At 45.5% G+C, this 24,953-nt stretch overlaps 1 protein-coding gene across 3 annotated transcripts in view; it reads left to right on the forward strand.

The window, feature by feature from the left end:
- Positions 1-23,826, forward strand: part of Hdac4 (histone deacetylase 4) — a 410,486-nt gene extending 386,660 nt beyond the window's left edge. For all 3 annotated transcript variants that reach the window (XM_077698979.1, XM_077698977.1, XM_077698980.1), the window contains 15 exons: positions 1,136-1,271; positions 2,096-2,378; positions 4,421-4,734; positions 6,600-6,649; positions 6,858-6,925; positions 9,283-9,437; positions 10,394-10,449; positions 11,293-11,380; positions 12,448-12,567; positions 12,751-12,848; positions 13,389-13,507; positions 14,822-14,891; positions 16,068-16,216; positions 17,348-17,480; positions 19,410-23,826. In XM_077698979.1, the coding sequence (XP_077555105.1) occupies positions 1,136-1,271; positions 2,096-2,378; positions 4,421-4,734; positions 6,600-6,649; positions 6,858-6,925; positions 9,283-9,437; positions 10,394-10,449; positions 11,293-11,380; positions 12,448-12,567; positions 12,751-12,848; positions 13,389-13,507; positions 14,822-14,891; positions 16,068-16,216; positions 17,348-17,480; positions 19,410-19,473 (1,903 nt within the window). In that variant the 3' untranslated portion in view covers positions 19,474-23,826. The remainder of the gene's footprint in view (positions 1-1,135; positions 1,272-2,095; positions 2,379-4,420; positions 4,735-6,599; positions 6,650-6,857; positions 6,926-9,282; positions 9,438-10,393; positions 10,450-11,292; positions 11,381-12,447; positions 12,568-12,750; positions 12,849-13,388; positions 13,508-14,821; positions 14,892-16,067; positions 16,217-17,347; positions 17,481-19,409) is intronic.
- The last annotated feature ends 1,127 nt before the right edge of the window (positions 23,827-24,953 follow it).

The raw sequence follows: 24,953 nt of genomic DNA on the forward strand, positions 1-24,953 counted from the left end.
TGTCAGTTCGCAGCGAGAGGTATACATACGCTTTACTCTCAATATGTGTCACATCACGTGACCCATCACAACCTTAGCTGGACAGATATGTGTCACATTCGGATGGTTATCGAGGCGCAAGGAGTGCAAAGAGCAGCCACTGGTGCGACAAAGCCGTTCGTACGCAGCAGCAGTGCCGCCGAGGTCGCAAAAGTGGGAGTGTACAACACAGCGTTGGTCGGCGTCATTATCATTATTACTGTTTTCGCTACATGCGGGGTGAGGCAGCTCTGTTATTTGCTCTGTGTATCCTGGCCATTTGTCCTTGCGGAATTGGTAGTGCAGAAAACTCTCTCCCTTTTTTTTTTTGCCCCCCCCCCCCCCCCCCTCCTTCTTTTCTGTGGAACAAAAATGTAAAACAGGGGTGTTTGCCACTAGTTTATTTCCACATCTGTTGTGGTCTTTGCCTGAAGCATTTTGCGTGTGTGTGTAGTGCCGACGATAGCAAGTTTTTTTCAGTGATGTGATATGCCTGCATCGGTTCTACTTGTCAGTGGTCCTCGTTTTCCTTTGTTTGTTCCGTTATCTGCTTCTCTATTTTCCGTTTTCATGACTATGGCCGCACTCCACGCGCAGATTCGAGATGCTGGATTGAACTGATAATTATCTACAAAAGTGCGTACAACAAGGCACGAAAAAACTTTTTGAAGTGGCGTGATGAAGTGAAACTATTTTCAAGAGCCGCTTATGGAGCTTCCTAAGAGCAAGTGCCGATTTGCAAAAGCAAGAAAATTGAATTCAAAATTGTTAAAACAGAGTTCAAGCGATGGCGCGTGTGGGAACACTGCACCAGCATGAACACATACTTAAAGTAGTACAGAGTCGAGTTTTTCATAGAAGGACAATCGCTTGCATGTATCACTACAATTCCGCTTGTACAACTGATGTATATATCGCTGCTGCGTTGACCTTCATAAAGCGCTTTGATGCTACGCCTGTCGGGAAGTATCCTGCCAAATGACTTTGAGGTGAATATTTTAGCGATGCTGCACGCTGCCTGCAGCTGGTCATTCAGAGCTTCATGGCATTGTGTGCACGAGGAGCCCGATTGTGGGCTGACTGGTTCTTTTCTTCTCCTCGAATGGTGCTGCTGCAGGACCATCCACCGTCCGCTGGGCAGGACCCAGTCGGCCCCGCTGCCCCTTGGCCACCCAATGCTGCAGCCACAGGGCATGCTACTCAACGCACAACTCTACGAGCAGCAGCAGCAGCAGCACAACTTGCTCAAGCAGGTCAGTTCACGCATTTAGAATATTGCACACTCATTTCCATTGGCTCTTTTTTTCTTTTTTTCTTGACATCTAGTGCTTCTGTCATACAGCCGAGTTGAATATTGTTAAATTTCTTTGCTTAAAAGCAATAATTCTTGAACCATAGTCAATTGTAATGCGGAAGGCTCGAATTCAGGCGGTGTTTTCATACCACTGTCGCCTGGTTATAATTTAAAACAAACCTCCTTTCTCTGAAATGACATTTGGCTGACGCTTTGCTGGTATGAGGACTCCTTGTTTAACACAATACATTTAGTCAATTAACTTTAGGATCATTTTTAAGAAAAGCTGTTTCAGTAAACAATCTGCAATAAGTGTTTGGGTTTTGGACAAGCATTACTCGTGCTAGCCAAAGTGTTCCAAAGCTTTTTGGATGAGCACAGCTCATCCCTCCGGGATAAGTTCTCTTCAGTGTTCACGGCAACAAGTGCACATCTACAGCTTAGATTGCACTTCACCCACCAGGTGGAAGCACTTGCTTGATGAATTAGTTTTCTCCTGCGGGACGAGCGTGATGTTTGAGCACAAACATTGCGCCCAGTGGCAGTGGCACATGCATACACCTGGCCTGTCAGCCAAAAAAAAAAGAAGCTTTTGATCTTAGTCATCTTGTTTTATTGGATATGATTTATATGCCGATGTTTATCTTGCGTCTGGAAATGAAGGAGACGACGATGACGATGAATTGAGCAGTTCTTCTGTTGATGAGGAGGGTGTCTCTAAAGCGAACATTACGAGTGCACTTCAGCTGCTTTGAACGGTCGAATGCCTGGCCTGCGGTGCAGCACATCCGGCAGACGGTGCTGACGCGTGCGGGCAGCAAGAGCCAGGTGGTGGAGCACGTGGAGGAAGAGACTGAGGCGGCCGTGGCGCAGGAGATGAAGGACCAGCCGGAGGTCATCGACCTCACGGACTCCCGCAAGGGCTCCACCTCTTCCGCCTCTTCCTCCACGGCGGCCTCAGAGCCCCAGCCGCCGCCCCCCACCTCTGCGGCCCTGCTGCAGCTGCAGCAGCGGCACAGGGACCTCATCAACCGACACTCGCTCCACCTGGGTGCTGGCGCTGAGGGTGAGCAGAGAACTGCTTCTCCACTGCTCTCTGGTTTTAGTGTGCAGAACTTTGGCACCTGCTACTGTAGTTTGGCGGCGGTGTGGGCCTCAAAACGGAGGAAGAAGATGTGAAGAAAGTGTGAGGGGAAGGGCAGTATACCAAGCCGGCGCGAGATGCTCCTTGGCAGCGACGCAGGGCGAAAGCGTGGGGCGGGAAAGGCAGTGAGACATGCTGGGCAGTGGCGACACGTTGTGAGATGACACCATAGCAGTGCGTGCCGTCGTGCACTCGACGATGAACGGGTTCACTTCCTGAGACACCGTTCGCGGTCCCTTCCCAAAACGCAGATTGGAATCACTTCCTAAAATGCAGTTCGCGCCGCCAACACAGAGGCTTACCATCGCTCACATTTGCATGGGAGGTTCAAACGCGATTTACAACAACATGCTTGGCGATGCCGACGCGCTGCGAGATAACGGCAGAGTAGCGCACGCCACTGTGTGTTCACTCATCACGCGATCACTTCCTGAGACGCAGCAGCTATGTGCCGTGACCGAGAAGACTGCTGTTCGTGCTGCACAAAAATTTCGCATTAGAGAGTATAGTAATCGTCAGCCTTTTTTTTTTCATTACTGCAGCGAATGCGTTTCTATTTTTACTTCTCCTTGTTGGAGAGAGTGTTAATCTTGTCTTGCATAACAAGGAGATTACTGTCCTAAAGAGGCACACTATACTCGGGTACAATTTAAAAGTGACTTGCCCCTGCACCTCACCGCTGTAGCCAGTTGTTCCCTCACGCAGCGCAAAGAGTCCATTTACCACGAGTATTTTGAACACAACACGAGTCGTTTCTGTGGTTTTTCAGACTTGATATGCTTATAATTTACTGCAGGAATGACAAGCAAACTAGGTAAGAAAAAGCAGACGATGTCACACATTAAATGCAATCTCCTTTTAAAACACCCTTGCATGTTGATGTCCATTGCTTCGGCAGGGTGGTACACTGCATTAACTGTTTGCCTGGAAAAAGTGTGCCATCTGTTCCTTGCTGTGTAACTTGGGGAGTAGATGACATGTGATACTGCAGCAATTCTTGTGAGGCAAACTTAGTGGCATTTGTGTGTGTGTGTGTGTGTGTGTGTGTGTGTGTGTGTGTGTGTGTGTGTGTGTGCGCGCGCGTGCGTGTGTGTGTGCGTGTGCGCGTTCTTGCATTTGTGTGGGTACACATAATCATATTTTATGCCCTTGCTGGTTTGTTCAAAAAGATGCTCACCACAAACTTTATTTTCTCTACTTCGAACTTAAAGGTATGGACAACTGTTTGTTGTGGAGTGCATGCTGTCTAGCTCATATGAAAGCCAGTGTTTTATATATTGGGGTAACTGCAAGGAATTTCTAAATGAACGGGCAAAATTAATTTTAATTTTGCACTGAAATTTCCAAAGTCTGAAATGTGGCAACACGTAGCGTCTAAGCGTGACATTACACTATGTGTTCAAGCAATTAACTCAATCGATTTAGCCGTATGATTCAAAAACCGCATGAAGGAATAGGAAAGGTTGCACATTATGGTTGTTTTAGCTGGGAACAAGTTTTTAAATACCTCTTTTAATCTCACGTGCAGTTAAAAGTGTGTTGCCGGACGACTCAGTGTCATGGTTGCCCGCATTCTTTTTCGGCGGAACGCGTACGGCTGGTAGATCTAAAAATTCTGCTTTCAAAAGTTCCAGGGTGCTGTGGGCAAAACCGTTTCAGGTTCAGGTGTTTTAAGTGATGCTCTTTCATTTTAGATAAAGAAAATTTACTTGACTAAAATCGGTTGTCTGACCCTTTAATAACGTGTCTTCGCTGTTTTTACTACGCACTAACTTGAAAGGAAGGAGAAGCTTCTTTTTTTTTTCTTGCTGTCATTATCAGGGCTTTCATTTATTTATTTATTTATTTATTTCACAATATTTAAAGGCCCTTCTGAAGAGGGTATCACACGAGGTATTGCACGAGTGGTGTTGGTTTATTTGGAGCTACCGAATAAGTGCCTCGCACTCGCGCGTGTCCTCCAGGCTCGGCCTTCACGCGGCACCAGCACGGTGCACGGCCCCTGTCGCGGGCCCTGTCCAGCCCCCTGGTGAGCCTGAGCCCCCCCGGCGGGGGCGGCAGCAGCCCCCAGCACCAGTCGGAGCTGGGCAGCCCGCCTCCCCCGCACGGAAGCCCCCCGCACCACCGGGGAGGGCTGACCACGGCGCTGGCCTACGACAGCCTCATGCTCAAGCACCAGTGCATCTGCGGCGACTACTCCAGCCACCCCGAGCACGGGGGCCGCCTGCAGAGCATCTGGGCACGCCTGCAGGAGACGGGGCTCGTCTCGCGCTGCGAGGTACGTGAGGCACACTGCCCCTCGCCGCCTCCCGACAGCCACAGCACGCGCACTCCAAGGCAGTCCTATGGTTCAGCTTCACCACGGTGCACTCGATTGACCAATCCGTGCTGCAGAGAAAGCAAACTTGGCTCAAAACATCAGTATGCACGACGGAATCACTCTATAGCTTGTATTCACTGGCGATGCACGCATGCAGGCAACCATGTGATTGCGCTGTTACTGGTTACATCGGGCTCCGCGGGATCGCGGTACTTGTCCATGCTAAGCACATGATCTGTGTTGGACGTTCCCAACTCTACCCCACCGAACGCAATGTAATGCCTCGACTCGAATGTGAGTGCAATTAATAACATCTCTGTTGACACCACCGTTCAGAATCGGGTTGAATCAGAGCAGATGACGCACGCTGTAGTTTTTCTTTCCTTTGGCATGCGGGTGCAGTGGCATAAGCCGCACCATGTTTGTGGCCGTTTCCAGTGTTGCCAAGCGAAGAAATTGACAGCTAAACTTTTCAGTGAATACTACCTATACAAGCATGACGTTCCGCATTGCGCTGTGCCGCAGTGCGGATGACATAATTGAGCTGTATGGTACGCATGCTTCGATCATTCACCGAAATTTTATTGTTGGCTTCATGAATTGGTCAATCGAGTACACTGCAGGGAAGCTGAACCATGTGATTGTCTTCTAGTGGAGAGTGACCCTCCATGGCGCGCGTGTTTAGCTGGAAGGATTGTTAAGCACTGGTCAGCCCACTGTAGTGGCCGTGGGGGATGGTATTTGCAGGGTTTTTGCATATTTTGCACCTTCGGATTGAGGGTTTAATGGCAAGTATAATTCTTACTGTCACATGAGATCCTTGCTGTCACATTTGCATTGGGTGCACAGTAGCTCATTTACATTTGTAATACCCGTGTCTCACGGGCACTTTCAATCGCGATTGAAGTGAATCGCGATCGAGTTTTCGAGTGCGCTAGACGCACTGCCGCTGCTACACGGCCCGTTTCAATCGCGATCGAAAAGTAGCACCGGTTGCACTCGTGTATGCTAGATGGCGCTAACATTGTACTTGCGGCCGGCGTCTGGTAACTCCTCATGGTCGTAGGTATACTTAACTATGTAAATGTTACCTCACGCTTATTTGGGTCAAGTTATTTGACACAGTTTGTCGCGTTAGTTGAAGTTTTCACCTTCTGTGTCATTACTGAGCGGGGACGAGAGTATCGCCGCTTTCGTTCGATCGCTCTTGGAAGCCTCGATCGCGCTTGAGAAACCAGGATTGAGTTCAAGCGGGATCGAGCTCGATCGCGATTGAAACTGCCGTGTAGCATGCGCCCGATCCGGATTGAGCTCGATCCGGATCGACTCAATCGCGATTGAAAGTGCCCATGTGACAGGGGTATAAAGAATTATCTTTCTGTGCACATATAAGCACGTTGGCACATCATAAAGTCTCTCATGGCCTACTGTAGCATTTAAGAAAGCCATGCCAAAGTATTGGGAACATAAAAACAACAATAAAAAAGTTAAAGGGGATTTGTAGGACCATTTTTGCTCTTGTGCACTCTTTTGTGCATTATTTAATACCCACGAAAAGTCTTAAAACTTCACATTTGGTTTTAGTTCACCAAGTAGTATAAGGATCCTAAACAAAAAGTAAAAAAACTGTCTAGAGCGAAAGGCATGACAATCCCGATACAGCACGCCACATAGGCTGGATGTTTTTCCGAAGGAAGGAACTGTATATCTAGGTATAGTTATGCTTGCTTGAGCACTTGAAACATTGTGCACGAAACTCTAAAAGCCATTTGAGAAATGTTGCGAATCCTTTATCTTCTCTTTTGGTGCTCTCTGCACAACAGCGAATCCGGTCACGGAAAGCCACCTTAGAAGAGATCCAGTCGTGTCACGAGTGAGTATAACTTCTATCTCTGTACACGTAGTGCACTCTGCAGTTAGTGCACTCCGCACGTAGTGCACTCTGCAGTGCACTCAAAGAGTTGCAAAGACTTGCAGAGTGCACTCTTAGTGTACTCTGCACTCTGCAGTGCATAAGAGAGCTCTGCAGTTGCGTGTGAGACGATAGCATGACATTCTTTTTTGTGCCTCTGTACATGCAGTGAGGGCTACGCTTTCATGTTCGGTACCAATCCCCTCAACAGGCAGAAGCTGGAAATGAGTAAACTGGGTAAGTCGTCAAGCGCCTTGATGTGCCTTTGATGCCAAGCTTCTCTTTCTTAATACTGTGCAGCCTTATCAATTCTTTGATGCAGATTTTGTTTAGATAAGCTTTTGAGAAATGAACTTTTCTTTAGTTTGAAGTAAACTACATGGCATGCCGTATACTACTCTGAACAGCATGTTTGTGTAATTCAATCGTGGCTACTGCATCTTTTGCTACCATCCTGCAAAAATGGAATCAACATGGTTCTGCTGTTTCCAGTGATAGCAAGTATTGAAAGGACACTAAAGGGCAAAAACAAGTTGGCCTATATCAATAGATTACGGTGCTGAGAATCTAAATACACCATTCTTGCATCTAGCAGTTGTTAAATAGGGCAGAAAATGCCAGAAACATTAAAAAAGGCGACAACGCCTTGTATGCGTTTGTGTACTACGGCTTGTGACATCACAAACATTTTGAACGGCGAGAGCTCATTGGAAAAGCACCTATAAATGTTTTCATCAAATAAACAGTTCCTAAGTGGTTGAGCACGTGAAATAAACGTAAATCAAAACTTTTTCGTGAGCTCGTCTAATTTAAAAAACACAGACTACAGCTTTATACATTGCGAGACAGGCTGGTTCCCTCATGCTTCCGAGTCAGCCATCATACTTTCAGTTTCATTTTGGAAAAGCATTGGTGCACAATTAGCGAAGTCAATAACTTACCACGGTGAACACCCGAGCTTCTGCAAGCAATAACCCTGGCAGAAAGAGCAAAAGGAACAAGATGCACCGTTCAGGCGGGTTAAGCAACCCGCCTGATCTTCTAATCTGTTCTTCGCACGCGGATGATGCTATCGATAAAGCGTGCCTGCGCCTGTTTCGAACTTTATCGCCCGTGAAAGGTCAGGGTACTTACTGCAGGTGGCTATCCAAGCGATCCCGAACTTGTGCTGTTCCGTTCACCATGAGCCAGTGTTGATACACAATCTGTAAATCCGCACGTCATGTAGCTCTACCCTTGTTATGTTTGGGCCCGGCGGACCTCGGCCACGAGGACTACTCAAGACGGGTGCCGGAAAGCGAGTGTATATTTCGCGCTAGGTTGGTGTGAGAGAAGCGAATATGAGCTTACGGGATTGGGATTGCTAGACAACGTGAGATGAAGGTGCCTGCTTGGGCGATGCCTAGCCCAGCTTTTATAAGTTGGCCTGGCTGGGCAGCTGCGTTCGCCTGGTGCCTCGCTCCTACCTTGTGATGCGATGGCTACACCACGGAAAAAATGGGAGAGAGACGGGAGAGAGAAATGCCAGCTTTATTTACTTATTTCTCAGCAAATTATGCATAGTTGCTCGTCGAACAAAAGCTGAGAGTGCTACGAAACTTAGGATCTTTCAGTTAAAACAAAATTTCATTCAGCCTTTAGTGTCCCTTTAAATTAAGGCCTTGTCTAGCATTTTATTGTAATTCACCCTGATGTAATTTAAAAAAAAAATACTTGCCGTGTACTTGCCGTATTTTCGCGCATATAACCCGCCCCTGCATTATCATCCGCATCTCCACTTTCAGACCGCCGGAAGAGAAAAAAAGTCCTCATGTATATCCCACAAATTTGGTACAGGAAAGACTACAATAAAGCTACTGTTCATCACATACTATGTACACAGAAAAAGCGTGTATTTAGCAAGTAGAATAAATACACTGACTGCAAGGCGAAAGTCACAATTCGCTAATAAAATTCAGTTGGTCGAGTGCACTCGTCCTTGTTTTTTCTTCCTTGTCCTTGTATTTCTTGCGCAATCGCTGCCATGGAAGGCTTAGCCGATAGGAGCTTCACGGCACAACGCGCATTGCCGTGAAGCTGCACTAATGAAAAAACCCCACGTGTTTTCCGCACCCCTACTTAGCCACCGAAATGTTTGCATTTTTGGTGCGGGTTATACGCGCAAAAATACGGTGTGCTTTTGGCCTTCTTCACACTTTACGGCACGGACCGCATAGAAGCATAAGAACCCCCTGAAAATCATTCAGGTTCATTTTACAAAGCTGCAACTACTCTGATCAGTAATCAAAGTTTGGCATTTCTTTCGGTTATCTGATGCGATTTATCTAGCTTTCTAGAATGCATGTCTAGTGTCACAGAAATCATCTGACAAGGTTAGAACATGGGATTATGAGTCCAAGTGAGTGCAGGCCAGAGGTACACCAATCTGTGTTTTGGTTTCCTATCGTGCAACTTACAGCCACACAAATTCTAGCATTGGAGGAGCACTTAAACACTCCAAAAGATCCTTTGAGGGTTAGTTGTTGTAACTGCGCAACTCTTTTTCCTCTGATTTTGGTAACATACGATGCAACATGCTTTTCACACTATTCCAGAGCTTCCAATCAAGAGTTTTGTGATGCTCCCATGCGGTGGCATTGGCGTGGACTCGGACACTACCTGGAATGAGCTGCACACAGCCAGTGCTGCGCGAATGGCGGCCGGATGCGTCATTGAGCTTGCCCTCAAAGTTGCCATGGGTGAAGCCAAGGTACAACCTGACTCTTGTGCACATTTTAAGTGCAGAGCACTTTCGGGGCTCGCCTTGTTGTCGTAGCTCACTCGCTGGACCCAAGTAGAGCCGGCGTTCCGGCGCAGCCGCTGTCATCGCAGCATAACCCGGAGGCTTCGAAAGCCAAGCGGTTTATATAGTCATAAGTGTTGGAAACTCATGAGCTGCTGGCGCTTGTCATACGTCTTCCCGTTGTTTAGCGCAAAGAAAACTGTAGGTACATTTGAGGCAAAATACACGTAATTAAGCAGCAGCGCCCGCATTCATTTAGTTAGAAATGCTCGCTGAGTTGGTTTTTACGATAGTAAGCGAAAAAAAGTGTGATGTGCAATGTGGGCACGTGCATGAGGAAAAGCAAGCACAAAAAATACAGAACTCCCGCTGGTGCAGTTTCCAGGCAGGAGCGTGCGAGCACTGTGAAGGCGGGAAATTTGAATTGCATTGGGTGGTAGCAGTGAGCGGATGACGGCACCACAGCCCATTATGGCGAATCACTGTGCTCTGCACTTCCGACAGCTTTCACGTTGGATGGAACGGCTTTAATTTTTTTCACGCACTTCATTCGTCCGTGGTACTTGCATGCAAATGTGGTCGATGCACATATTCAGTCCAGGCACTCCTTCGTCAGGACCATTTGTGACAAAACCATTTGCGGCAAAATGGTAGTTGTTTATCAAGCTCTCTCATGTCTGTTTGTTTTGTGCTAAATTAACCCAAGTGTAACAAAGCAAGGAGCAGAGCGCAGCAAAATTACCACTGTCTCCTACTGACCCCTTGTAACATGTCTGGGTGGTCGTTATAGTGTGTGAGTGTATATAAGTTCTAATGTAGTACACCATTGCGTCAATCCAGCCTTGCTGCTGTTTTTTCTTCTTTTTTTTCTTTTAAAAAGCAATGTATTCATTCCTGGCTCTTTTCTTCTCCCATGCACACAGAATGGTTTCGCTATGGTCCGGCCACCTGGTCACCACGCAGAGTTCAAACAAGCGATGTGAGTATGACACTAACCACAAACACCTTCATTATCTCGGTTGTACTGTTGAAAAGAGCTACAGTTGAACATCTTGAGATAACTGCAGCGGGAACATTGGAGCGGAAAGTATCGAGGAAGTGAGCGCAATACCTAGAAGTCCACAGTGAGAGCAGGCAGTTGTCCAAAGAACAAGGAAGCCAAGTTATTGAGAAGTACTCTAATTGGGGAATTATGTAACTATGTCGCTGCTGTAGTACACGAGGGGCATAACACCCTTCAGTGTACACATGTACAACCTGATCACAAGTGGGAAATATATACTAGCTTTTTCCTCCTTTCCTCAGGAAAAAAATAAGATTGTTTAGTGTAATAAACCACTGCTGGAAACTCCATATTATTCCCGCAGTCTACCTCCCTCAATGTCAGCATTAGTATAATCACAGTCGGCTAGCTTAGTGGAGCTTAGGTGTGTTTTGAAATTGGATAATAATTGTCTAATTAGAAAATGAGATAAGCAATAGCAAGGGGTGAGGGGGTTGGGAGGAGCTGTAATGGTAACACCACACCACTTACCTAAAATATTAATAGTCTCCTCCTTAACACTGCTCCCCCATTCCCTCCAAAAATTCTGTTTACTTTTTAGAATAAAAAGAGATGTTTTTCTACAAATTGAGTGTGTGGAGGAAGTGACATACAAAGGGGATGCAATTTGGCAAGTGAACCACCCTTCCAATTTTGAGGAATAACCTCCGAAACAAAGTTACAGCCGTGTCAGGGAAATTTAGTCTTGATTAGGAAAAAAATGTAACTGGCTTCACGATGCTGTTTAGAAAATGCCTGCGTTTGTTTGACTCCTTACAGGGGTTTCTGTTTCTTCAATTCCGTGGCCATTGCTGCTAAACAACTCCGGCAAAAGCTCAAGGTGGAGAAAATTCTCATTGTTGACTGGGTATGTCTCCTGCGTGCTTTACTTTTTGGCTTAACTTTATTTCTTCGTGTGAAAAGATTCATCTCTACCTTGTTACACAAGTGTACTGGAAGAATTTGGGCACGGTTTCTTACCAGCAAATCTGCATTTATTATTGGATAATCATAGTAATTAGCAGGTATGTGTAAGGAGTGATGCAATAAGCGTCGAAAGAATATTGACCAATTACTATGATTATCTCTTTGAGGGTTTTTGCCGTATATGTACGGCGGTGGTTTTCTGTCCCACAAGGTCTTTCCCGCATAGGTACAGTTTCGACCCTCCGTTTGAAATTTCCTGCCATAATGACGATACATGCTCGTTACGAGGTGCTGCCACCTCATAGGACCTGCAAGAAGCATTTGAAATTTGATTATGCTTTGTTCTTGCAGAGATAAACCGAACTCTCTAGCTTCAGCGCATCTCGCAGTCTGTGTCAACTCCCTTTCCTGGTTTCAGTTTTGCCGCGTGATCACAACAGAGGCGCGTGAAACTTGATTTTTATCTTTATAGGCACTCCCTTGCAGGGGCGGCAGAAGGTGATTTATATGGATATTGGGGCTGCTCTTAGCTTGTTTATCATTGTAATTTATCAATTTATTTACACCGTAAAGTAATTTAACCACCTGGGAAAGTTTTTCCCATTGAATATCGATCCTCAAAGGGTTAATTCTACAGGACACAAAAAAGCAGCACAACTTGATATGATAGAGAAGCTGTCAAGTAATGCATGTAAGGACTCTGTGTACTGCCATTTTATTGCATTTCTGTGTCCCGTAGGGTAAACCAACTGAATAAAATGCTTATGTTATAAATCCTTGCAATAAATCCTTGCAAGTCCATATTTTAGTTTTTGAATATGGGAGGACTATGATGTACCTTGTGCATTTTTCTTTTGAGTAGTCAGTACTGTGGGTGCTTGAAGTAACCGCGCTCTAATCATGGTTTCCTTTCTTCTGTCACATTGTTTGGCGGGGCAGGCTTGAAAATTTTCCCCAAGTACCTCCTGTCAGCCGAGGTTCTCACTTTTTTTTTGACACCTATTTCAGGATGTCCACCATGGCAACGGACTTCAGCAAATATTCTACGATGACCCGCATGTCCTGTACATCTCCCTCCATCGACACGATGACGGCAACTTCTTCCCCGGTACTGGCGATCCTCAAGAGGTAAGCAGGCCGCTAATTGGGCACACATATGGCTCTGGATTTGGCTCTCCCTTATATGCTGGCACATGCACTAGCCAATGTATGCAAACAAAAAATTGAAAAATGCCGCCTTACCCAGCTCATTTTGCAGCAAACTTCGTGTTCGTATTTCCTTTGCTTACAATTGTCACATTTTCTTTCTAGGTTGGTATTGACGATGGCACAGGGTTCAACATCAACATTGCTTGGTCTGGTGCACTGAATCCCCCAATGGGTGATGCTGAATACGTCGCAGCTTTCCGGTAAGGACGACACATCAAACCTTAAACATGAACGTGCACTTTTCCTTCTTCTTTGTTCATTGTAACACTAAAATTATACATAATCTGCTTTTGTATGTCCAGTGCACTTGCCACTCTTACTAGAGCACTCTTTAGGTCATGTTCTATAGTCCGCTGTATGTGTAAGCGTACTGTGCATTCTTTTTTTGTGCTGTGAACCAACCTGATGTCAACGCAGTTCCATATTCTAAAACTGTTTGTGAGAAATATAAGTTTGAGAGGGGCTGATAAGTTTTTCTGGCAGGGGAGATATTTTGATTCCACCTATTTTTCTTCCAAATTTCAATGTGCATAAATGAGATGATACTTTCTATTAGTTAGTGTTCCCGTTCAGTGTTGAAATTCTCAAAAAAGGAGGGTTTAGGTATCGTACTGCCGTCCCCAAGGGGTTTTTTTATTTTGTCCAAAAGAACTGCTCAATTCTTTTATTAATGCAGTAATATTCTGAAGAGCACACATCTTACGGGTGTTGTGTGCATGGCTGCCTTCTCACTTCTTCAGAACCATCGTGATGCCCATAGCGCGCGACTTCGACCCAGAGATTGTCCTTGTTGCGGCTGGCTTTGATGCTGCTGCTGGCCATCCACCCCCGCTTGGCGGCTACCAAATATCGCCTGCATGTAAGACAACGGCGGGACCTGGCTGCCTTTTGTATCTCTTCTTAGGACTATTTATCACTGCTTACTTTTGTGCTGCTTGAGCAGCGATGTTGAGTAAGGGGCTCGTGCCTTGAAGACATTGCACAATGTGGTTTTGAGGGGCAGCATGGTCACGCAATCAGCCCCACATCATAACTTCACGCTAAAATTTATAGTCTACTGAAGCCTTATCCCTGCCCTGCCAAAATAAAGCAACCTGAAAGTTTAGGGTAGAGAACATTTCAGTTTTTTTTTAATACGGTTAACCGTCTAGACAGAGCTAGAGGTGTAAGCACCCTCTTTTGCTACTGCAATAGACACGGATTTCGCTCCACAGAATAAAGGTTTATTCAGTTACACACACACACACAAAAAAACTATCCATAGTAGAAAACATGAGTTTGCACATTCTGCATTCGCTTTGGTGAATTTACATTACTGCATGCTCACTTATGCCACAAAAAAAGAAAAAAGAAAAACAGCCACCTGTCTAAAATCGTTCCAGAGACTTGGGGTCCGTACGGGAGTCCGTATGGGGTCTGTATGGGAGTCCGTATGGGGTCTGTATGGGAAGGTGCCAGTGGAGTTTGCATTAACCTAAGCTTGCAAGTGAGTGTATCGTACCCACATTGTACTGAACAAAAAAAAAAATTTTGGTATATATTGCATCTATGGTAAACCGTCCAAACAGTTTTGACTTGTTTGGTTTAGTGTGTGAGAGAGAATGAAGTGAGTTTGGCTTGATCTACTAGTAGTACTAAGTGTTTATTTTGAATCGAAAGTGCAGCAAGGCAGGATATACTGGGAATCGGTTCCTGGATGTGCTGCTGACTGTAAGGGTTGTTCTGCCCCCACCCCCACTTCCCCCTGGCTGCGCTGCCTTCTATTTGATTGGTGACTTCAGTGTGTTCACAGACTATACAAGACCGGTGAATCAAAGAAGCTTGTTGCAATGTCTGTTACTCTGCTTGCTTCTCTCCTTTACAAAAAATTTGAATCTAGCCTGATGACAATGCCAAACACAATGTTTCTCAAGATACAGTGAATGCTGCTAATTTATTTATTTTTATTTCAAGCTTGTTTTTTGTTTTCGTTATTTTATGCTTTGTTCTTATTGCTTTTTTCTTCTTGTGTATCGAAATCCTACAAACGTTGAGTTCACCATAAAAGTACCTAGCTCGATCACCTTGTACTTTTGTGTCGCACATGGAGAGTGAGCACTAGCAGGATAACATTTTACTGTGACTAGCACATGTAAGGGAATGTATAAACAATGGCTGTTTTGTGTCCTTGCAGGTTTTGCCTACATGACAAAGCAGCTGATGACCTTGGCCAAGGGCAAAGTGGTGCTTGCACTGGAAGGCGGGTGAGTTGCACTGTTGCTATTCCGAGCTCATTAGGATTTGAATTCTTATCGTGGACATCGTCCAATCACATCGCATCTCGTATGGACGTCACTGCTTTAGTTCTTGCGGCCGCCGCAGACCACGCATAGTAGTTTTTCTTCTTTGAGGCTTTGTAAAATCAATATCGCCTTATCGACTGGGTAATTGATGAAAATTGTGTTTATTGGTGCCAGTCTACACAATGCAAGCAGATACAGAAGGTTGACAATTTCACTTTGGTGTCCCTTTAAGCACTTGGTTGTGCCATCCATAAACAGAAAAAATACAAAGAAAATAGCGCTGAGCACCTGTGTACGTGCATCTCATGAGGAGTGCCCAGTGCAGTCCAGGCTTGCACCATGCGAGGGGCTTGCAAAAAGAAAGGAAAAAATACTGAGCGCACTCTTACGTGTGGCTCATGACAAGCTCCCGGCATCGTCCTACTCCACCTTCTAGAACACTCTGCCCAGCATTCGTGGCGTGATCTCTCGCGTGCTCTTCTCTTCGCCAGTTCATGCCGAGTTTGCGAAGCCGGTTTCGGCGGGTTTTAGCGCGTGCTAATGCAGTCCACTTTGGGAGAGACGTGAAAGGCTGCGAATGAAACAATTCGGGCCTGCCAGTCATGGAGACCTTTCAACGGCAAGTTTGGAAGTCCATGTGAGGTTCAACAGCCGGGTCTCTTGACGAAGGGGGAGTTGCTGCCAGCTGTGCTGTTTCTCCAGCCTTGCACCACTGGTGGAAGCTGAGCAAATTTTTTTTACAAGTGGAAGCTGAGCAAATTTTTTTTACGAGCCTGTGAAACTTCACAATAAACATATCTTTGTTATTTTTGTATTGTCCTTTAGAATAAGCTTGGCCCCGCTAGTGACACTGTGAGGTTGCTGTAACTCGTAGCTGCTACGTGCCAGGAGAAGACGCAGTGTAATCGCAGAGAAAGGAAAGTAAAGCAGTGCACTCGTAGGTGCATCCTGCTGTGGTGCTTGGTGTACTACCCACTCGCACATCACGTAGACTTTCTCCCTCTTATCCCTACGCAGGGCTACTCCTCGTGCAACGTTGAAATGAAATGCCGGCGTGGTGGGCGAAAACCATTTTGGGGCTGTAAATGGGGGAGAAAGCGTTTGCCACTCCCTGACTGCGTTGTCTTCCCCTTGCAGGTACGACCTGCCGTCCATCTGCGACTGCTCCCAGGAGTGCGTGGCGGCTCTGCTGGGCGATGAGTGCACGCCGCTGCGCGAGGAGGAGGTCACTCGGCAGCCCTGCGGAGCTGCAGTCCAGCTTCTCCAGAAGACGGCCGCCATCCAGGGTAGGGGCATACTGACCTCTGCACAGGGTCGACCCCTGACCACCGGCATGTGGAGGAGGCGGGGTACTGTGTGCTCGATGTCAAGCACAGATTTTGTTTTGCCAGTGGGGATAGATGTCTTTGACTAAAAGCATATAGCTTCATTGTAGGCTCTTTCTGGATGTCTAAAAGCTGCAAGCTGCTAGTGGTGAAGAGGTCAGACCATGGCTGCGTTCCAATTCACTGACAGCTGTGTAGACTGCTTACGAAGCAGTTTAAGAAGAATTGGAATGGCGCAGCGGTCACGAATGCTACACCAATGCAGACGACAACGTCGTAGCAGAAATTTCGAAAAACGCAAGCTGCCAGTTTTGTAAATAGTATTACCGTTATTATTACATACGTTACAATATTTAAAAATTAAACAAAAGCATCAATCAGTAGCAAACTATACTATTTCAGTAAGAGAACAAGTTAGTTTGCAACAACATTAAAAGCAAAAAGATGGCGCTGGCATCATTTATTAGTTTAGACAGGAAGGTAGCCTGCATCGTTGCTGACTTCAATACTGTCTTCTCGAAGCAGTCTTCATTGAATGCTTATTTCGAATTGGAAGGGGGCTTAACATGGTGGACTGTTCACAAAGACGGAAACGAAGTTGTCTAAAGGGTGAATCGAAATGCACCCCATATTGTCGCAACTTTTAGCTGGTATGGCAAAGTCCGACTTGGAAGCTCGAAGACCTTGATATTATGCAGAAACGTGGTGGTGCTTGTAGCAGCATTGCGTAGTGCAGGGCCGTAGCCAGAAATTTTTTTCGTTGGGGGTCATGGGTTTCGGGAAGGGGGTAGTTTTGCCGAAAGCAACAGGAAGTATTGCTTATGCGCTGCCTGGAAAAGATTTCGGGAGGGGTTCGAACCCCCAAACCCCCCCCTCTGGGTACGGCCCTGGCGTAGTGCATGCCACGTGGCAGCTAAAAGGTCAAGGGTCGAGAAACGATCCCATCTTTGACAGAGACCACTACTGTCACCTGACATTCCAAACCATGGTTAACCAGTGAGCTGTATTGACAAGGTGCATGTGTGTGTGTGTGTGTGTGTGTGTGCGAGACAAGCGTGCACTGACTGCAGGCAATCTCCTGTTCTTGTGCAGCCCCCCACTGGCCTTGCATCAAGAAGTGGGCCCCCACCATGGGCTCCTCGCTGCTCGATGCCCAGCAGAAGGAGAAGGAGGAGGTGGAGACCGTCACGGCCCTAGCCTCCCTCTCCATGGCCGCACAGATGCAGTGAGTACTGCAGCCACGGCGTGGCAGCAGCTGCAGTGGCTCCTTTCTTCAGCGGCTCCCTTTTTTGTGCGCGGGTTGTACATGAGCGTGTAGTTCACCGCCCAGTGAAACAGCATTAGCCGCTCACTCACTGTAGCCAGTCAGTGAAAAATTAAGTGCAAACAGTGGGTAGTGATCGAGAGTGCACAACTCGGTTGTGATGGTGAAGTGCAGGTTTTCTTTCCGCTGTATTGTTAGCTGATCCACGTTACTGTTTTGTTTTTGTTAATGAGAAACGTTTAACTTGTGTTTTCAGGTTTACACTACACTTTTCACGTTTTGTATTGCTTTTTTTATTTGTTGCTTACTATACACGCCCTCCATGACTACTTTAGGAATGACTGTTTCCGAAGGCAGTGCATTGTCAGGGTACTTTCAAAGTGGCATTCTAGGGTCAATTTTGTTAGTTATGACTCTTGACTGCTCCTTCTTGGCTTGTTTGTGCAGAAGCAGCGCTGCTTGGTATCACAGCATAACCTGCTTGTATCAACCTGCTAAAAATGAAGTCTTAAAGTATCGCTAACAAATTTCAATTTCCCATTTCTGTTTGTATTGGGTGCTATGCCAAGTGCGCTTACAGTGAGAAAATGTAGAAGTCAGAATATAAAATTTTATACTCTAGATATCAAATCAAATAACAATTAGTGACATGAATTGAATAGCACATTTATGAAAATGAATGATGAAAATTAACTGCAAATCAAATTTAATGTTTTTGGACAGATATGTACTTGCTGTCCGACATGCATAAAGCTAGTTAGTTCTTTCTGGAAACATTGCTATAAAAAAAAGAGTATTTTATGATTCAGGGTACACGCATCTTTTCGCACACTTGTGTTTGATGAGAAGAAGATTGGAATAGCATGAGACGGGTATATCAACACAATAAATAAACTCATCTGATTCTGTCATGAAGTTCTTGTTCTGCTCCACAGGTCCCCTAAAAAAAAAAAAGTGCTCTTGGTCTAATCACAGTTTGTCCAAAAATGTGCTCCAACATTTTTTTTTTATTGTAGTGTTTAACGCGCCGGCGCAACGCAGGCGATGAGGCGCGCTGTAGTGGAGGGCTCCGGATTAATTTTGACCACCTGGGGATCTTTAACGTGCGCCGAAATCTCGAGCACACGGGCGTTTTTGCTTTTCGCCTCCATCAGAAAAGCGGCCACCGCGGCCGGGAATCGAACCCGTGACCTCGTGCTCAGCAGCGCAACGCCTGCTCTTGACAACAAACGACAGTTCATCTGAAAACATGACCTAGGACACGTTTTCAGATGAATTACAATTCATCTGGACACTGTAAATCAACAAGGATAGAGTTTTTGTGAGGCAAGCTCTCAGGCAACATAATTGGTGATGTTACGTGTTTATGTACGAGAGTCTCCCAGTAGGGGTCAGGTGCTATAAGAAAGCACAGTTGGGGCAAGCTTTTTACCATGGCCATGTTTATTTGGGTTTGCATATCTTGTAGCATGGGAGAAAAAGCCTGTTCTTGCGTGGTTCTTCTGCATTGGCCAGAAATGTCACAGGAAGTCAGCCATCTAAGCTGGAAACGGATTCAATTTCGTGATAATTTTGGGTTTCGTTTGATGGCTCTTTGTCAACAAAACTTTATCATTTTCCTTAATACAGTAAAACCTCGTTACAAGAGACACCCAAGGGACCCAAGAAACGTGTCTCTTGTAACCAAGGTCTCTTGTATGCAATGTTGCTAACATGGCGAACATGAGATAACAAACCAAACTGTTTCCATTCAAATGTCTCTTATAACCAAGTGTCTCTTGTAACGAACAAGGTTTTACTATGTATATCTTTGTTCACAAGTATGTGTCTGCACAAGTATGTGTCTGCATACGCTACAAAGTTGCTTCCTTTTTTCTGTCACCTGAACAGTGGAGGTCCAAAGTCAGATCCGCCCCAGGAGGATGAACCAATGGAAGAGGACCAAGAGAAGTGAACACTGAACACACGATGGTGCACGCGTCTGCGGTTTCTCATGCGGTGGAACGTTCTTCTTTTGTGTTTTGGAAGGAGCTACAGTGCGAACTGGACGGCGAAGACTCCTGCCCAAATGAGCCAAGGAACACAAGTTCACAGCCCCGCCGCCCCTCCTGATGAAGCGTCGGCAGTGGAAGAAGAGAAAGAGTGCAGCAGCGCTGTTGTTCAAATGCGGGCGTGTGTCGCAAAATGGTGCAAGGTCTTTGCGGCACCCTCCCCTCCTCTCCCCAGTTGGGACAGTGCAAACTTCGAAGGTCATACAGGTCGGAAACCAAAACCATTTCTCAAAGAAGGGTGAACTCCGCAAAACGTGAAAAAAAAGTACTGGCATCGTCCCACCGTTCTCAGAGGATCCGTGACCTGTTGTGCAGTTGCTTTTCCGACTAGTGGGGCGTTACTCGACAGATAGGACTACCTGCCAGTTACAGCCGTGTTGTTGCTCTGGATTGCAGAAGGTGGCGTGTTTTGGTAGCTGCAGCGAGACACTTAAGTGTTTTATGAGCATGTGGCTTTTTACTTTAAAATGTAAAGCACAGAACAAAATTAATCGGAACACATTTGTCTTGATTGTACGGAAAGAAACGTGGCTTGCAGCTTTTTCTGTTGCGAGTGTTGCAGCCGTTTTGTCGCCCTCTCTCTCTCTCTTATTTTATCATTTATTAATGTTAGCTTATGCCTGTTGCGCCCATCTCTCTGTGACCACCGAGTTACAGCAGCAAAATCTATTGGCAATTATCACTTACTACAGTCCAAGTTGGAGAGCAGGACGACCTCACTGATCCTCTTCTGACTGCAGTAGCAAATTGGCAGCACGATTTCAAACTGCAGCGGGCGGGTTCTCAGAACTTCTATTGTCCGACATTTTCATGCATGTATCGCACACTCGTTAGAGCACGCTGTGTCTTGTAGTCTAATGTGCCTCATTTGCACTTTTTGCGACTCTGCCGGCAGAGTGGGTACCTTAAGCGGAAGCTGGTGAGAAAGCTGTCAATCCCGCGCGAGTAAGTGTGCTTTGGTGCTGAGAGGTGCCCTCAGCAAAGTACAACGCGTGAGTGTGAGGCAAAGCTGACAAGCCGCCCTAGTCTGCTTTTTTCTTTATTTCTATGAAGAAAAAAAAATGCTGAGCAACTCAACAAGTGTGCCATGTCGGAGAGGATGCTTCAATGCTGGATATGTTGGAAGCATTGTGGCTATTCGTCAGGAAGAAAGAGCAGGTATAAAAGGTGTTGCGAGGAGAGGGTAGAGTCGTTTTTTTAATGATGATGGCTCCTCCTCTTTCTGTGTTTTGGGACACAGCGCGGGAAAGAAGTATTTGTAATGTACAACTGCACTTTGTATGCGTGCGAGCACTGTCTGCTATACCGCCTCAGTACTGCGTCAAGTAGCCGGAACGACTTTAGCCGTGTCCACGTTTGCCCTTGAGGCAAAAACAAACACAAAATGGACGAGGGAGAGGCACGTGTGTATAACTCTTGCAGCCATTTTCATGGAGGTGGAGAAAAAGTGCTAGTTGGTCATCCTAGTTACTAAACAGACATGTTTTTACACTGCTGCAGGGGTGTCACTCCACCCCTGCCATGGGCATTACGTAGGGTAGTTTTGTTTTGATGTACTAAGTTCTCGTAAGCTTTACAAACGTTTAAAGCAATGCTAGTCAGATTAATCTCGTCGGTGTACCTGCTGAGGTGTATGGCAGCAGCAGCAAAGAAAAGACAAGAAGGAGCTTGTTTTTTGGATGTCAGTTGGTGTTACAATACCGTAGATGTGTACTAGTTGCCTTTGGTACACCGAGGTGTTAGGTGCCGCAGATGGATTGCTTCGCAACGTTGATAAGAAACGGCGTTTGGTTCATGTTTCTACACTGTTTGGACCTGCCAGCGTTGTATCCTAGCTGGCGCGCTAAGTGGACACCGTAAAGGAACCGCAAGGCTTGCTTTTTGTGCACCCTTTTTTGTTGTTGTTGCATCCTGCAAACAAGAGGAGCAAAACGTTACCGGCTTGCAGCGCATCAAGCCACAACTTTTTAGGCCACACACACTGTTATTTCTTTTAATATCGTTATTACTATTTTTCGTCTTGAAGAATGCGCCAATATTTACACGTGCGTTCTTCAACTTCGAGCCTTTGTTGAGCAAACGAAAGAACTTGGCTTGGCCGTGAAGCAAAAAACTGGTTACAGTGACGCTGTAACCTCGCTCGCTTAAAGAAGGGGCGCAGCACTTGCAGCATTCATTATGTAAATAGGTCCACACAAAGCGCATTGACAGAGCTGTGTGAAATGAATGCGTACACTGACGTAAAGAACGGCCGGAAACGTTGGAGGAAGAACGGGGCGCTGCAGACAAGGCACCTTGTTTCTCCACCGTTGAATTTGCCGGGCGATTTAAGTTCCTTATCAAAACTGGCGTGCTTTGTGATGTATGATATACTTGCTGTGCTAGTAAGAGCTCTCATTATAACCTCTGTGTGGTTTCGATTTTTTTTTTTTTTTACATACTGTTATTTTCATTTCCCCCATCTGTTGCATTTTTGACCGTTGGATGTTAGCCTTTCCCCCCCATCCCCAACTTGTGAAACCCGATGTGAAGGCCGTGTCTACTTCCTCCTTTCGTCTCTCTGTGTGTTGGTACATATAAACATACGTACACTATTCGTGTTTCATGCATTATCAACTCGCGGCTGAACAAAATGCTGCTTACGACCAGGCAGACTATGGCGCTCCCTGGTTCTCTGTGCATGTTATATTGCCCATGTGGTCATGCTCCCTCGCATTTCCCTCACACCCTCATTTCTTGTTGAAATCCTGTGCACGCTTGAACGCTTCTTCGCTGGCTCATTGACCATTTTATTTGTAAATACAAGCCCTTTTAATGACTCATTTGTTTCTTTGTTTTGTTTTGTTTTCCATCGCACCCGGAGTTGTCACTCATTTGTTGTGTGTCTTGCAACAACCGACCCCGTCACCCTTCGAGTCATGATGCGTAACATGTTATGGCGCCATATAGTCCACTGCTTGTACAGTGCTGATTTTATTCCGTCTCAAGAAACCTCATTTCAAGGTCAAAACAAAGTATGCCTCGTCGTACCCTGCATTGGCCAGGCACTTGTGAAAAAAGGAGCTTTTGCAACGCGCCAACCTGTAGCTAATGGGAGAGCAGTTGGGAGGCTCCGAAAGGGGGAAAAAAAGGGGGGGGGGGGGGGGAAACCGTGGGAATGGTAAAGTTTTGGTACCTGTTAGGTTTTTGGCTGAAAGCTGTTGCAAGATATCTTGGGTTTCTTTAGCTCTGGACATCACAAAGAACAAGTTTTACGGCCTTGTCAAATTTGCGCCCAAATTCTACTGGCCAAGGCCTTTATTTTTGTTGTTAAATCTTCCGACGTGTGACGGTGTTTGACTGAAATAAATGCAGCGAAAGTCCGAGCAAACCCAAAACAAGAGAGGAAAAGCTGTTCCCTCTGCAACTCCAAGTATTTTTGACAAAGTTTCCGCATACAACGCACACAACACAAATGCAGATCTGTACATAAAGCACTTCTCATTTCCGACCCAGCTTTGAAGCTTGTAATCAGACACTGTTTTGTTTTCAGGGCATCGTGGAGAAAAAAATGAAAGCTCATACACAGTTATCAACACCAGGCTCTTTTTTTTTTTTTTATATAGCAAGGCACTTCAGCTGACATTAAATAACGCAATGATTCATCTAGTCAATCGAATGAGCACATGTAAACGTGCCCTCTGTTGATTTCGGAGGCGCATATGTTCCTCCACGCTTTTGTTTTCAAAGCCTGCAATGATGATATGTTGCAGAATTGCTGGAGCTGTACAGCAAGCATTGTTGCACGTAAATAACCGCGACACTGTCATCACACACACACACACACACACACACACTGCGGACGCGAAAAATAAAGTGCTTGGTCGAGGCTAGTCATGGTTAGTGTGGAGGTGGGCTTGACTAACCTGACCCATTTCATTTTTTGTTTGTTTACTTGTTTTGCACCCATTGTTGAGCGAACATGTATATTGTACGTTGCAGAGATATATATATGATAATTTAAGCTGTACAGTCATAGAAGTGTTTGCATTTTCTTTCAATTATATTGTTGCGCCGTTTCATTGCAATGTGAAGACATGATAAATGAAAGTATATATATTTTTTGCCACGCATACATGTACACTTTGTGCCATTGTAAAGTGCGTTATATTATTGTGGATATTGAAACAACATATTTGTACGTTCTCTCTCTCTCATTCGTTTTTCTTTCTGTCAAGCATTCGTATCATGAATAAACCATTATTCAGTGCCTATTATGAAATGTGTTGCCTCGGTCATTGCATTGCATGTTATTAGGATCCCTTAAAGGGGTGATGACAAAATACAAGTTTGTTTTATTCAAAAGATTTCGTGTTTATAGTGCCCCCAGTGCTTGTCCGGGAGCGAACAATGCTTTGTTCACTGCAAAATTAATCAATTTAAGCTAAAATTTTGATTCTCGCGCCAAAACCTGGGTTAACATTTGCAATGACACCATAAGAACAGGTCTTTCAGGTAAACTTGGTGTGGAGTGGAGGCTCGTTTACTGTTAGTCAATCTAGATGGTGCCACCACACTGCGGCAAGTCGTTTTCTGCCTTTGGTTCGTTTGTGACCATATTTAAACCTGGCTTGTTTTTGTTCATGGACAAAATAACCCTTTGGGAAACATGGTGCTCGCTCGACAGATATGGTCACACAAGACACCGTCGCTTGTGTTAATCGGCCAGTGTCGTCTGAGACAACCCCAAGGATTCGCAGTGCTGTGCATCTAAACCAAGCATAGTGTGCGCAGTACCAACAGCAGTAGGCATCGGTACTTGTGTGTTTACATGTGCTTTCGTAACGTCCACTGTTTATCCCACCATTCTTACTGATATAAAAAGAATGTGCCCTAAATTTAAGCGCAAATAGCTCGTTCGGCAAGCTTATAAGTTCTGCCTACTTTTTGTTTGCTTTTGCCAGCCTCCGCCAATCGCAGAGCTGGCTGGTATGACATCATAGGTTCTGTTGCGGGAAATGAGCTAGTGGGTCGCATGGCGATTCCCTTGTTTTCCTGATTATATAGCTTATTTGAGCGAAGTTTATGTTAAAAGTGGTGTCAGCATGATTCTAACGAGACAATCTTTTGAACGAACCAAACTTGCATTTTGTCTGCATGGCCCCTTTAAATTAATGCTCATTTTATGCTTTCGCCTTTACAAATTGCAGTTTTTAAAGGAGAGCTAAAACACATTGAGGGAAATTGGAAATTTTGTGGAACCTAATAACTTGCTGAAAAACTTTACGAATAATGTTTTATTGGCATTCAAATTGGCATTCATGAATAATCATAGTTGTGGAATGAGTATAGTATTTTCACCCTCACGTTTTTTCTTGAGTATCCAGGAAAGTTCCTGTTATCG

Source organism: Haemaphysalis longicornis, unplaced genomic scaffold (assembly GCF_048455015.1).
Source record: "Haemaphysalis longicornis isolate Haplotype H1 unplaced genomic scaffold, Haemaphysalis longicornis Haplotype H1 scaffold_2, whole genome shotgun sequence".
Lineage (NCBI taxonomy): Eukaryota > Metazoa > Arthropoda > Arachnida > Ixodida > Ixodidae > Haemaphysalis > Haemaphysalis longicornis.